This window comes from Homalodisca vitripennis, chromosome 4 (genome assembly GCF_021130785.1).
Source record: "Homalodisca vitripennis isolate AUS2020 chromosome 4, UT_GWSS_2.1, whole genome shotgun sequence".
NCBI classification, from domain to species: domain Eukaryota; kingdom Metazoa; phylum Arthropoda; class Insecta; order Hemiptera; family Cicadellidae; genus Homalodisca; species Homalodisca vitripennis.
Genome location: NC_060210.1, coordinates 166048836 through 166063703, shown reverse-complemented (window position 1 = coordinate 166063703; position 14868 = coordinate 166048836). Strand labels below are relative to the sequence as shown.

At 39.9% G+C, this 14868-nt stretch overlaps 1 protein-coding gene across 1 annotated transcript in view; it reads left to right on the top strand.

Annotated features, from left to right (window-relative positions):
• Positions 1-14868, top strand: part of LOC124360541 — a 342600-nt gene that overhangs the window by 248098 nt on the left and 79634 nt on the right. The window contains exon 9 of the mRNA XM_046814254.1: positions 1816-2070. Within this exon, the coding sequence (XP_046670210.1) occupies positions 1816-2070 (255 nt within the window). The remainder of the gene's footprint in view (positions 1-1815; positions 2071-14868) is intronic.

Below are 14868 nucleotides of genomic sequence, written 5' to 3'. Positions count from 1 at the left end.
CACTTGATCAATGGTCGAGCCCGGGCCAGCTCTCTCCTCGCCAGATCATCCCAGATTGTATCTCTCCAATCTTACAACAAGGATGTAACTGGAACTGCTCATCAACACACCAACGATGCTTGTTATCTGTTAAATATCGTTAAAACTCGAATTCCTGTAGACACGTAAATAAGGTTAACGATGTATATAAAACAAACGTAGCATCACTGAAACATATTAACTCGGTTTGGAAACAAACGTGTTGAGGTGAAGTTACTGTGGTTACTTGACGTCTAGTGCCGCTTATCGAGCTCAATGTCACGTCATGTTGAGTAATAACCAAACAACAATACTAGTAATTCTTACGGAAGTGCCTACTGCCGAAGTGTGTCAATCACTGCTACCAGGAGGGTCCTCAGCTCACAATCACAGTTCTTGTCCATTGTTTGGTCCCAACAGTTCGAAGTCGCTTGTTCCAGCATCTGCCCCTCGGCTGATTGGACTAATCATGAACTCTTCATTAGAATGCCGCGTGTTACGGTCTGGAATTGTTTTCAAAGCACAGCTGTCACTCAGCGCCACACAATTACTATTGTACTAACCGAGGCCGCCGCATCGCGGCTTGAGTAATCGATAGTAAACCGTTTTGAGGTACGTTTATGATTGTTTACTGACTACCAGTGAATGCAGTTCCATTAATTGTCCACTCATATCCGTACACACTTTAAAGGGATCTGCCTGTTTACGTTCTCTACGAAAGAATGTGAGAGAGTGAAACAATGACTTTCTGAGTGAATATTGTCGTATTTGTGGCATTGTTGAACGATGTACGTCTGGTCGTACTAAACAGTCCAAGGTTAAGTATTGTAGTAAATGCTTTCTCTTGACAGTTTCTTGTGCCAAAGTTGGCACGGACAGTTCGCACGTGCGCGGCAAGTGAGTCACCTACCCGGGCACTCTGCCAGCCCAGCGGCCCTGCTCGTGTATTATCTCCAGTGGCCGTTGGTCTCAGCCGGCTACAACATTACATTATTAATCAGCTGTCGAGGTGTCACTGGCCAAAGATGGTCTTGTGACATTATCCTGTGACGTCACACCGGTTCCACATGTTCGGTACGACCACTTCCCGTCCTGTTGGTATGGGACAGGGAAATGTCAAGCTACTGTCAAAATAAACTACCATACATTAAAATCCTTGAATGTAAAAATTCAACAAAGATTGATATACATTGATTATAATATAGTTCATATCAATAAATTCCCCATGTTTCTTTGAAATATTACTGTCGTTTGTATAGCGGCCAAACGCGCTCTCAAGACTAAAGGAAAGTCTAAACATTATTTGGCAAACTGGACACGTATTTGTTATCTTCTATATATGACGTTACATATTATACTGTAGGTTATTATTGATATAAGTCACAAGGAACAATACCATCGTACTGACACTAGCCCAATATCCGAGTGAATGGGGCCCCTGCAGCTTGCTCCTGCTGGGTTATCAACAGTTAGTTGGTCTGTAATGATGTCACACAAGTGGATCACTACATTAAATTTCGTTGTATGATATTGCAAGTCATCTTGCAGCAATCCGGCGTTTCATTTTTGAAGTAAAATTTAACTTATCGTAGCATGATCGTTCTGTTGCAATGATAATTTTATAGGGATAATTGTGTCTTTGAATTTGATTTTTGTTGGGTTAGGATGATTAAGTTTTAGAATCAGCCCTTTACTTACCTGAAGACATGATTTATGAAAATCACGTGACGAATAGTATGAAAAGGTGTTTGGAGGAGAATTTGATGTATCGGTAACAATATTGTGTTGGTGTTGCAGGTGATCCAGCGTGAGGTGGAGTTGCACGGTAAGATCGTGTGCTCGGTGCTCAAGCGCTGCGACAGGCTGGTACAGGTGGAGGCGGAGGCAGGAGTCGCCTCGCCGGTCAATCTTCCTTCGCGCGGTCGTCGCTTCGACTCCAACCAAGCCATCAAGGCAGCCCGCGACCTCGAGAGACGCTGGCAGTACCTCTACATCCGCAGTCTCGAGTGGCTCTGTCACATAGAGAACGAGACCAAACGGGCCAAGAACAAGGTATGTACCGAAGCGCCGTGTGAGAACAGAGCACGCAATGTCCCGTGTGCTGTCACTGTGGTCTCTGGGCCAGTTTAACCTGATTACCACTTCAGCTCTGATGCACGGGTCCGATTGCCTCGGAACACGCACTCTTAACTCGCGAATAATGTAATTAACATAAACTACCGAGCGTAGAGATGGAAACGTTAATTTATTTGTGCAATTTGTAAAGGCCCGTTTTTATTCGTGTAAAAAAGATAATGAAATATGTGTGAAATTGACTCTTAATAATAAAACAGTAAGTGTGATTCTATCTATTCGTTTTAGTGCTCTTAAATCATGTTTTTATGTTCGGATTAATCATGACAGTCATTGATGGAGACTCAATACAAGGTCGAGTTAGAAGATTTGTGACGATATTGCGGGGAAGCCAATCGATAACCAGAGCAGTCTATCTGGGCGGGTTTGATTTGTTCAACAGGCTTCACGCTATCGCACACTGGCGAAGTTACGACGGTGCGTGCAGAATGGATTCCGGCAAAGCATAAATCCTGTCGGCGGTCCGCTTCCTGCCTCTCAGAGGCTACGCTGCGCCGTTGGTCGTGGCTGCGAACGCTTTTGAGTAGTGGTTTTAAGGCTTCCCTTACGTAGGAATTATAGGCAGTCACAGCTTACACAACAACAGCCCTTTCGTCTGAAACTCTCGAAGTATCTAATCAAAACCTATATTGTAGGATTGGCATGATACTGCCCTTCATCCAACACATTCTATCAGATTTCTCGCAATATTTATTGTCACTAAAGAATCCGGTATTAAAAGGAAACGAAAGTCGATAATTGCGTGAAGAAAGGGAAAACAAACAATTAAAGTGTGATTAAACTATCGGCGTTCTCGGCATATACTGTGTGCAATTGCTAGCGTATTGTAATTGTTTTAATTGTAATGGGCGACTGGTTACAGCGAGAGTTCGTTGCGTACAACAGTGACAGCACCGCGCTGTTGCCTGTCGAACCTAACAAGTTATGACTGTTGCTAGAGAGCTGATTAGATATATTTGGCTAACACTGACATCGATAACTTATAGACTGCCAATCCTCCATGTAACCTTGACTCGAGAGCCCTCACATATCGAGTGGGCGTGGTGAATACTGGCGATAACACTCCCATGTGGCAAAACCCACGTCGTGTTGCAAAACTATTAACTCTTGTTTGCCAACATGACCAAGCTCAACGGTTAGATTCTTTTCAAGTACAATAATTTTTGTTTTACATTCTTATTTTTTAGAAGGCTCTCTGCAATTTGTTAAGGTTAATTGTTTTGTTGCATAGTCAAAGTGTAATCTAAGCTGAGTTATTGTAATTGTAATAGATATTTATTGTTAGCGTCTTGCTGGGGAAGTTAATGGAACCACTTACCTAACCAAATTCGCCGGTAAAGGTTGTGCTATATTATATCAAACATTAAGTACAATAATTAGATTAGAAACTATATAGTACATACTAAATATATATTATAAAATGATATATTTGGTTATGTCTTGTTGTTTAAGAGAAATGCCCGAGATATGAAAATCAACATTACAATTATTGTGCTTTCGCCGAGTATCTTCTCTTGTTGCGTCTTTCTTCACTTGCAGATACACATGGCCTACAACATTAATACGCACCAGATCTCATCCAAACCACCGTCTCAGCTGTTCTTGTCTTCATAAACATCAAATGTTCATGCTCAAATTTAAAAAAGCTTCTGTGCTGATAATTGTATAGGTACACCATTTGGAAATTTTTCTTTAAACACAAAGACAACCTGAAAACAAAATTCCCATTACCATGTAAAGATCACACAATCATCTTCAGTCAAAGTTTGTAAAATTTCGTAGTTGTACCATTGGATCTGATCTCTGTAGTACTCACAGTTCGACAGTATTTCGTTTCGTTTACTTACCGGTTAATTATACTCTCAGTCTGTCTTGGATTAGGGTTGTACTGATAGAGGGATGTCCGTTACAATACCTTACGCTAAAGTGTAACTAACTGTATTCAAAGTTAATGTTTAATGTATTTTCTCCGTCATTTGTTGATATAGAACCAAACCACCACCGTGTTAAACTTAAGTGGTGATCACACTTTCGGTAATTGGAGACGTTTCGCTTCAATTTCTGAAGATTACAAGATCGTCCGAACCGCTTGGAAACTGAATACTCCTAACCGAGCTGTTCACTCCTTAAAGGTTATTTAAAAAAAATTATTGCCGGGTTCAGCCACAAAAAGTCGGCGAGAAGACCAAGAGTTTAGCGTCCGGTTGATTGTTTCTTGGAAACCCTTATTGATAGCCTTGAGGTTATATATCATCTTCCACCCGCCCTGCATACACCGCGCCTCGCCTGCGGAGAGATCAGGCGGCGAGATAGCTTTGCTAGATCACAACCAGCTCGAGAATGTAAATATGCGCGAGACTATTTGTAATGCAGTTAGACTTCCCATACGTGTTCGAACAGCTCCTTTCCCTTCCAGCATTAATGTCAGTGAACCGCTTTCTGAATTTGTTGGCACGGTATCTCGCTACATCGCGGTGCGTTTTTGTTTTACGTCCGAACCAGAAGGAAGAAATTCGACCATTTATTGATGTTGGATTTTCAATAGGTAGTTAATGAGCAAAATATACATACATCAGTGAGCAAAAAGGCGTGGTCTAGAGAGAAATAGATTTGTATGAAAATGTACTCGACACAAATTTCGAGTCAGACACAAATTAAACGTCCCATGTCTCCGCACAGCCATATGGTCGCGCGCTGAGCCGTTCGGCATGATTGGCTTTTTCTACACCTACTACAAGAATGCCGACCCTGTCTTACCATGTTGGGCGCTCATAACTTAGCGATCTCGAGTATTCCAGAATCACCCGCTCCATCACAGACGGCACTGGCGCCTTGTACTTCAATACAAATGCGCTTTTGTACGCGTACAGTGCCGTTCATCAAATACAGTTGTGTTCGAGATGTTTATTGACCTCCTCACGGCTCTGGTAACAGTCAGGTAACCGGTTAACGTCGGAGTGTTGTTTATATGTTGGCCTGGCTTGACATGACACACAATGCAGTTTCGTTTTAATTTATTTTATTGTCATTTATAGGTAATAATATTACTGTTTTTGTTTTATTATTTTATTAATCATATGATTTTAGTTTAATAGTTAAAGGGCTTCCTTAAAGAAGCAAAATTGAATTGAAAGAAATACAATTAAATCTTATAGATAAATACGTACAGTTTTTTGATTGCAAGTTTCACATAATTTACTAGTCTAATCAATTTTGGCATTTCATTGACTTTTGACTTTTTTCGTAACTAAATAAACAATTTGAAGCTCTCCCTATCCAAATAAAGATAAGGATTCACCATATCCTAGAGTTATTCAAATAAAATTAAAATTAAATCATGAAAGTAAGGAAATGTATTAATAATGGAAAGAAACGGAACTGAGCGTGTGTAGTATAACTTATTATTTGCTCTTTAAACCAAGATTGAAAAACAAAAAATTGTTGAAAGGCAAGTAAGGTAACTTAAATTTAAATTTTATTTTTTATCACTACAAATAGCACCACGCATTCAACTCCTGTTCCTCCTTGTTCATATATGAAGAGGTTTTCGTGTCGTAGGAAGTAATCATCGTTCTGTGGGTAATATACGGCGGGCGACATAGCGATCTCCTAATAGAGTCACTCCTCTGTAATAGCGTAATGGGACAGGAATGAACGCAACAGCGTGTTGTAGACTGTCGGGAAAGAATCGCAAGAAACGAGAAGACCACATAGCATCTTGTGCGGACTAATTGCGAGAAGCCATAACTGATGTCACAGACCGGTCAGACAAAGAACGGATATGGCGAGTTCATTGATCTAGACTGAAATAGAGCGAGCGTAATGTAAGCGTAGCAAGTCATAAATAGCGACTAGACAAGTCACTGTTTTCATTCATACTCTTCTTTGACAACATTTTAGCCATTGACAACACAACGTCGTCGAGTATTAAAAACAAGCAGATCATGGATTTTAATGTCGTAATCTGTATTTCCATACGAACTGTATCGAAACATGTCAAAAAGTGTATTTATTGTGTTCTAGTCACATGTTCAAGCCAGAATTGATGACAATGATTGTTTTTAAAACAGGTTTTGTAAATTTCAGAGTTTTTTTATCCAGCATAGTTTCTTGCTGATGGTCTCCGAGCACATCCAGGACATTCACGTGGATTCTGCCGGAGACCCAGTTTGTTCCATTTAGTGGTTTCCTCTCCGACCGCAAATGCGACTCCCTTATTATTTCCGCTTGGTAGCTGTTGCTTCCGTGTAATTTCTTACAGCTCTCTAAAAATGACACTAGAGAGCTATTTCTACGTTCTTCTGTGGTTGAATAAGTGCTCAGTGTTTTGAAGACGTTCACCAAAACGCCAATTTCTAAATTAGGTTTGCGTATTTTAGTAAAAATTTGAATAATTTTTAAACGAGTTCAAAGTTTAGTTGTTTGATCCCGGCCGGTCCGGTGCCGTGTGAACCGCTCCTACTAGACAAGAGGTCGCCAAGTTTCCCAGAAGCAAGACACATCTTCCATGCCGCTCACGTACTGTCATTGACGCAGTCGACCAGTGGGCTGACTGAAGATGATCCTACTTCCACAGCTGCTGTCTTCCCGCTGATCTCTTCATCACTGCTGTTAATCCGTTAAATTCCTCAGAACGGTTCGTGTAAACACAGGTATCTAGATGCTATCGGCGATCTGACTGGATTGATGGGTATCGCAAAGATTACAATGGGAGAGCTAGGATACCGTGTTTTAAATGATTACGGGTCAGAATGGGAGTGGGAGCCGACGTCAGGCAGCAGGGGGAAGGTCCGGAACCTCTGGCGGTGGTCTGAACAATCGTGGAGATCCGCGATAACCGGTGCTTGGCTAAGCGCTACTCCCTGATATTCCCTTTATTGTCTCGCTAATTAGCTTTCTCTCGGCGACAGGAGCAGAGGGCGTGTCCAAGCTCCGTCTCGGGACCGGGACTCCATCAGGCGGGAGAAAGCTCCAGGAATGTGTTGTTCATATACCGCTTTATCTTGCTAAGGTCAACTACATGCAAATCCCGTTGCGTGTTAATTAAAAGTGCACTCCCCTTCTGTAATGAAGAAACCTGTATCATATAGAATTGTGCTCATTGAAAGCAAGGACTAGGACGTTGAGAGGAAATATGGAAATGCGTTTGGTGTTACCGTATAATATGAAGTCCGGATCATTGGACTGATAACACTCATCGGAATTTAATTTACCATTCCAGATTGATAATATTACTTGTGGAGTTTTTCCTGTCCAATAGTAATATTTTGTTGGTCATTATTATAGTCGATTCACATGATTGTAGATAAAATGAGTCGTGTTACATATTTTACATCAAGAGTAATGTGTTACACAGAAAACTTCTTAGATCTGTGATCGATCGCTCCGATACATGTCCAATTAACTGGATAGTTGCAAAGCAGCTGATATCGTCTGACACTTATTATCTCGTCTGGACTGGATCAATAAATCGTGGTGTAAAGCGAGCACATTAAGAGACTGAACTGTGATAGGGTTATCGTTAATATGACGGCTGGACCGTTATTCTCTGCAGTATCTGCCGGCGCGGCAGCGTCGGTGGTGGTAGTGAGCCTAGAGATATCTGTATATTATATGTTATTGCGGCAACTCCGACCTCACATACAGACAATGCCCTAGCCGCTACCACATAGGTCCGCCGACTACCCTGAACTTTCTCGCCCGGGTTTCCACATTATCGTCCATCAGAACGTGCATGCCGCGTCGGTAAATTTATATTTATTTCGCCTTTTGTCGATCGTGTGATATCTGGAATTACTTTTTCCAGCCCACTTTCTAATTTTTGGCGAGTCGCTTTGTCAGCGGTCTCGAGGAGTGTGTAATCGGCCTCGGCTGGGAAAATTGTGTAACTTCAGATACTCACAGCTCTAAGTCTAGCTTGAAGACAAGATAACAGAAAAATGCCATACATATGAATATATACATATATCTTCCTTAGGTAAGCGTTTTATTACAAGCATGCTAACGTTTATAACTTGAACAATAGTAATTCCTTTTACTCATAAATGATTAAAAACTCGAGATTTTTGAAATCAAAATTGATACATATATTTTCTAGAATTGTTATACCCAGCTGTTTTGCATCGGGCCTGGTTACAATTGTTGTAAATTTTCCTCGTGAAGCCATTACTGAACAATTTTCAATTTATTCTCTCTTTTACAATTAACCCACTATAGTCGGAGCTCATCATCCGATTTCACGAATACTTTTTCGTAGTTAAAAACTCCGAAATCGATGTAAATGATCAACTTTATTGTTTGGCCAGTTTGGTGCTCAGTTATTATAAGCATACTGTGGAAGTACTCACAGTAGTTGTAAAGTCTCGTAGTACTCGAGAGTGACGCAGGTCGCAGAGATAGAACTGTTAGCGGTGAACACGACACGGTGGGCAGACAGGAAGACGGAACTGGATTACATGTACAACAATGGCTTATCAGTCCAGTATCAACAGCGCCAGCGGCGTGTGTAGCCTTGTGGTAATGAGTGCTACCAAACAGTACGGTGCCTACACAGTACGTGGGTGTTGTGGTGTGCGATTGTTACACTTTCACTGTACTGAATAAAACATGCAGAGTAAAGTGAAGTAATGACCTTTCTATTCCTGTACTTTAATCTAACAAAATAAGCCACACTATACTAAACAACACATAAACATTAGCCAAAATTGCACATTTTGTAATCTAATAACCTCTACGTAAATCTGTGACCGACTGATCTTTGTGTTGTTTTAAAAATACAGAATGCCATGCCAAAAGATGTGATCTTTAGGTCTTATTTATTAAGTTAATTCTCTACATTTTATTAAAATTAAGAATGACTACAAGATACATTCATTTTTATGTACAACCTAGGCATGAGATATTCGGTTCCACATTGTTGTAAATAACATATTATGTAACATGTAAATAACACGTATTATGTAACATTTATTTGTTTTTAATTTAGTAAATATATCGTGAATAAAATGAACTTTAACTTCATCTAAAAATGTATTTGTATTATTTTTATCAATGCAAATTAATTTATTTTCAGGTAGACAGTAATTTGTGTATTTACATTTCTAAAAGTCTTACCTATTATACTCTCTGCAGTTACAGTTCAATGCACTGAAAAAATATTTTCTGAAACGTCTTAACGAGTGAGAATGATGAAAGTTAAATAAAACTTTTAGCAGTAAAAACTTATAGAAATTGAAAAAGTAAAACATCTGAAATTAGATAAATTCAAGTACTTATGAGTAAATAAAATACCAACGAAAAATTCCCTAAATCCGGACAAAATTGGGAGGACAAAATAATTGTCATTCAACCCTTTATCTGCTCAGAATTGCAGCGAACAAACTTTCACTTGTTTGTTCCAACGAAACAGGCATCACGACCTATGGGCTCAGCAGATCTTGCGATTCTCATAACTTTTAAACAAAAATATGTAAAATAATTTGTGGGGAAATGCTCGACAACAAGACTGATATTTCTTTGCACACATATACAAACTCTTGGGACAGTGGCATAATGTTAGTGAATAGTAGCCCATTGCAAAATACGAACATTTGTAATTCCAAAGTTTATGGTATGAGATAAGCAATGGGTGACTCATTGAAACTACAAAATGTATTAACTATGCAAATTTTGTGGTGGCTCTACGCGCGAAGTGAACCACGCGTGACAGGGATACTACTCGGTGGCCTGGTGTAGCTACGGCTAAGGACGGGTGATGCCGCTGATAATGCAAGGTCGAGTACGGCCTCTCTCTCTCACTTCTCCATTTCACTTTCAGCCATCCGACTGTCTCGCGTGCGTTAGTTTGCATATACCATCCCTAATTAGATATTCTAATAATTGTAATCATGTAGTGAAATTCAAACATTTTGTGCTTAAAGGAAGAGATTAACATTAATTTATTATTCAAATGAATTGATAGAGATTTTACATTTCTGAAAATCTTTCTTGATATTGAGATATTGGACGTTTAATTGAGAAACTCTAAAATTCCACCAATGGAGTCACAGATCACGATATTGTTGATCGGAGTCGGAATGTATCTCCAGGTAACCAACTTCTTACGAGTACGCCGTACCGTTTCGGCCCAGTGTTAAATCCTGGAGCAGGAATTTTTACGATGCACCATCTGTGAACTGTTGAGGAGCGGCGGCGCAGTGAACTTTTATGTAAATTCAGCCGTCACGTTTAAAGGCCATGTGGCGCGGCGGAAGTTGTAATTATTTTGGCCAGAGTGGGCGAGCTGTGGAGTGCAGCAAAACAAGCTCGGAATCAAGTAAACCGTCCTTGAGCTTTAACTGGACCAGTCTGGTGACGTCACGCGCTAACAAGCGGGATCTGAGTCAGTCCGTCGCGGACTGTGCTTCGCCACTAGATTGCTCTTAATTGTGTGACAGCAATGAAAAAAGACAAGAGTGAGTGAAAGATCCAGCCGTGAGAACTTACATTTTGCCAACTCTGTTCGTCGTATAACGAGCATTCGGTGGTAGTTGATGACGACATTAACATTAGTGGAACCGTCTCAGCCGTCTTCATTAACAAGACATTTAGTGGTTAACGTTGTGCCCTGCCCGTGTGGCGGCTCCACTCTGAGAACATTAAGCTCAAGGTGAGGATGGAAATTATCTCATACGATGTGAATTAGTTCCAGTGATACAGTCATGGGTAGTGGGTCCTGTTTTCGGCGACAAGATTACAGAGATTCTATTGGTGATTGATTAGTTTATTTCAAGGATAGTAGATTGAAGCAGTATACTACCATTTACGCAGTCAAGAGTAAAGGTCGGCGTTTTCGGTGATAAGATGTGCAGAGATCTTAGAGGAGATTAATTTATTTCAAGCACTATGTGTTGAAGCAGTAGAGTTCGCAAGTTAAAATTGTGTAACAGTAAAGTAGTTAAATAGCACACAACAAATACAGTACCGCTATGTGTCCTTCGATCCTCCCTCTATCCTTAGTATTGTGTAGTGTAGTGTTTACACCTTGACATATTTGCATTGTCCTAGCTCGTGTACTGTACCACCAATGCTACAAGTACTAATATGCCGTGTTGCTAGTTGTTGTATGTACAATTGAAATATATTTACCAAATTACCGGATGTATCAGACGCGAAGGAATAGTGTAACTTGATCGACACATTCACGTTCATTCATTGACCTCCATGTGGACACTGTGTGTGCCGGTGCGGTGGCAGTCACCAGCCAGCGGCCCGGGCCGGCCTGAGTCACACCGTAGGCCGATATATTAATGGCGTTGTGCTGTGTGTGTGACTGGAGTATTAATAGACGCTGGCCTGCCCGAGCTCGCGGCCTGGAGCCTTTGTCGCCTGCCAGAATCAATAAACCTCTATCAGGTCCTATTTTTGTGCTATGATATCATCGGAGGAAACCTAAAGTACTTTCAACTGTTCACCCAGTTATGTTAGTTAGTCAGTAAATGCTTTGATTTAACAAATCATACTGTGAAAGGATAGTTTTAAACTGATGAGGTGAAAAATGTGAGAAAAATCAAGTTTAGCAGTCCCCAAGCGAAATATTAAGTTGTCTTGATGTTGTGATGTAGAATAAATATAAACAAGGCTTCCATTTCCTATACTGCTTACTTTTGCTACCAGATCATATTATTACAACTAAACCTTTTACATATTTGCAGAGTTTCTCAGGTATTAAAAAACAAATGCACCCTAGTGTAAGCATAATTTGTAGTTCTTTTCAAATTATAACGTATGAGCAGTTGGTAAAAAATGCGTATAAAATACAAGCGTAGGGAAAGGTCACCAGTAGTCTACCAATCAAAGAGGTCCCCTGTGTTCTTTCAAGAACCATGACATTATGACCATACCATAACCCTTGAATTTAGCAAGTCATTTATTCAATTTAGTGAAAAGAAGTATGTCCGCTTATTTGAAGATTGTGTTTTATTTACGTTTATTTACCAGATTCATGAACTGTGCAACAACAGCCTGCGTAACTACGTGACGTCATAATCTGTTAAATCTATAACCCATCGAAGGAGCCGATACAACCTACGTCACGAAAGGGTTACGATCAAAGTAGCTTCATCACACGTTTGTTGTTTTTATAAAACTGCGAAAGGCCAATAGTTTTTTTTATTTGTTACTATGTTATGCTATATGATTGTACTGTTTGTTTATTCTGCTTTATATCTTGGTTACCTATAATATCAATGTAATGAAATCAATAGTTAGTTGTGTCCTGAACTAAGAGAAAGCTATTCATGTGCTGCTTAATGTCGATGATGTAAGTTAAAAAGAGAAGTCGTTCTCAGGAAAATGGAGAATAGCAACACAGGAAGAGAACGTTACATTTACTTTGTCACTTTTTTATGTTTGAACTACTAAATTTCCGAAACGTGGTTTTATAAAACAACCCACCTCCGCAGTGAGCAGGAGTAGATTCGGACATTGTTGCGGTGACGACAGTGTTCCTGTGTGCAGTGTTCCATAGCTCGCGACCTCCGCCTCCGCCACAACAGATTACAGAGCGCCTGACCTAGTCAGCTCGCCTCGGCCTCCCCGCGGGCTTCTCACCTATGAATATGTATAGAGCCGTGCTGTGCTCTCTGTGATTACCTACACCCACCACCAGGCGGCGGCGGCGGCGGGAGGTGTGAACACCAGTGTCTAGCGGGCCCGAGGCGTACAGGCAGTGGCTTCAAAGATAAACCTGGCATCTGTAATGATGGGAATCAGCCGCTAATTCGGGGGAGGGAAAGATCGCTTAGTGCTAATGCCCAGATGCCCACCTCGTTTGCATATCTGTTTGTTAACCGAAACTCTGTTATATAACTGTCGATTGTGCGTATCTCGAATGTGTGTAATTTCAGTGTTGATGCGATGATTCAACCAGTCTTATCACAGTAAACTGTTTGTAATCGACCCTTTCAGCATATATTAAGAGATCGTGTGATTAGATCTGTAGTTTAAGATTTATAACGATAGTGTGAATGCGATATCGTTATCTAACCTGTTTTGGTTAACGGTTAAAGTTTTTATATTGATCCATTCATTTTTAGAATAAGTATTCGTGAATATAGATTTGGGTCTTTTACTCTACACAATATTATGCACTATTATAAATTTGGTAATGTCTTATTACAATCTTTTTGCCACGGTAATCATCCTGTACATTGGACATGAGTTCTTGATAATGCTTTTAATGAAGCTAAAGAATTCGCAATGTACAGCCAAATTGTTATCACTCAAATCATCCTGTTGTAAACATTAATTTGTAATTAAATCATCAATAATTTCGGTATTGACTTTAAAATGAACGCCAACACTTTATAAAACCAATTCGACTGTTGTATTTGATACAGAATTACATTTACTAAACTGTTCACAGTCGTTAGAAAACATTGATTCATAATCGTCAATAATTTAACTTTATCGTTTCATGTCAGTTTTAGATCAGGACTTTTAATCCGAGATATTATGGGACATTCTCACGGATATGTTTCGTAATCATTCATTATGTTCTCCAATAAAATATTGTTATTTGGCTTATAGTAAATAGGCCTCTCTCGTAGCTTAATTATATGATACATTTTTCAACAGTGACATAGCTTAGATTTTTTCAACTATTTGAATACTACTCTAGCGAAAACTAAACTATATTTTAACTGTGTTAGATTTTGCTATTTATGTCTTTTATGTTGAAAATAGTGCGTTGAAAATTTGAAACTCTGTGTGTGCCGATTAAAAAGATTTTTTTGGCAAATAAAAACACATTTTATTGTAAATTATTCGCCGAAAATAAGTAATGTACAGTTCTATAATTGTACTTTTTAGACGTTAGGAATATCTTAAATAGTTTTAATGTCTATGTGATTTTTAACTTAGGACAATTAGGCTGAGGATATCTTTCATTCATTGCACTTGATAGAGATCTAATGAGGATGGATAGCGGGCTCTGTATACTCGTATCAGTGATGTCACCTCGGAAGAAGAAAGGGCTAACTATGTTTCAGCCTTTCCCGGTCAAAGTGGTAGGGTAGGGGACGCTACTCCATCTACTACGGGAGCTCTACCACTCTAACGGTCATCCTCCGCTGTAAACTGGACCTATAGATCAATCTTTTATCGCAACATCGTGACATTCGGGGTTACTGATGTGCCGCTCCTGTACATCAATGGGGTTACACAGTGATGTAAGTGACACATAGGTTTTACTGTACCCAGTGCAGGCTTTCAACTGGAAGTATAAACAGGACATAAGTGAATCCTCCAGATGTGAGTGATAATTTACTTTAACATATTTATACTGAACTTCGGTTGGCTGAAATTTCCTTACCATGGCCATGCAGTTTGTCTGTATGCAGCGGCACTCGCTGAAGTGGGTGACGTGATAGATGTAGCGGTTCCCCGCGAGATCGAGACGCGGTCGCGGGTTGCGGGTCGCCGGGGCTGCGGCCTAGTTCCATTTGCAACATTAGCGGACTCATCGTCGCAAGTCATTCCAGACTATCGTTTCTAATTTGTTCGTATTTAACGCAGAAATGAAAGGCGCTGCAGTTATACCACCAAGAAAACTTCACAAAACCCACAAGCCTCACAATACGTAATTGATGTTCATTTACTTATTTGAACATTAAAAATTAATTAGATTAAATTTAGAGTGATGTTAAAAGTAAGATTAAAGGTATGTTTTGTGTAGTC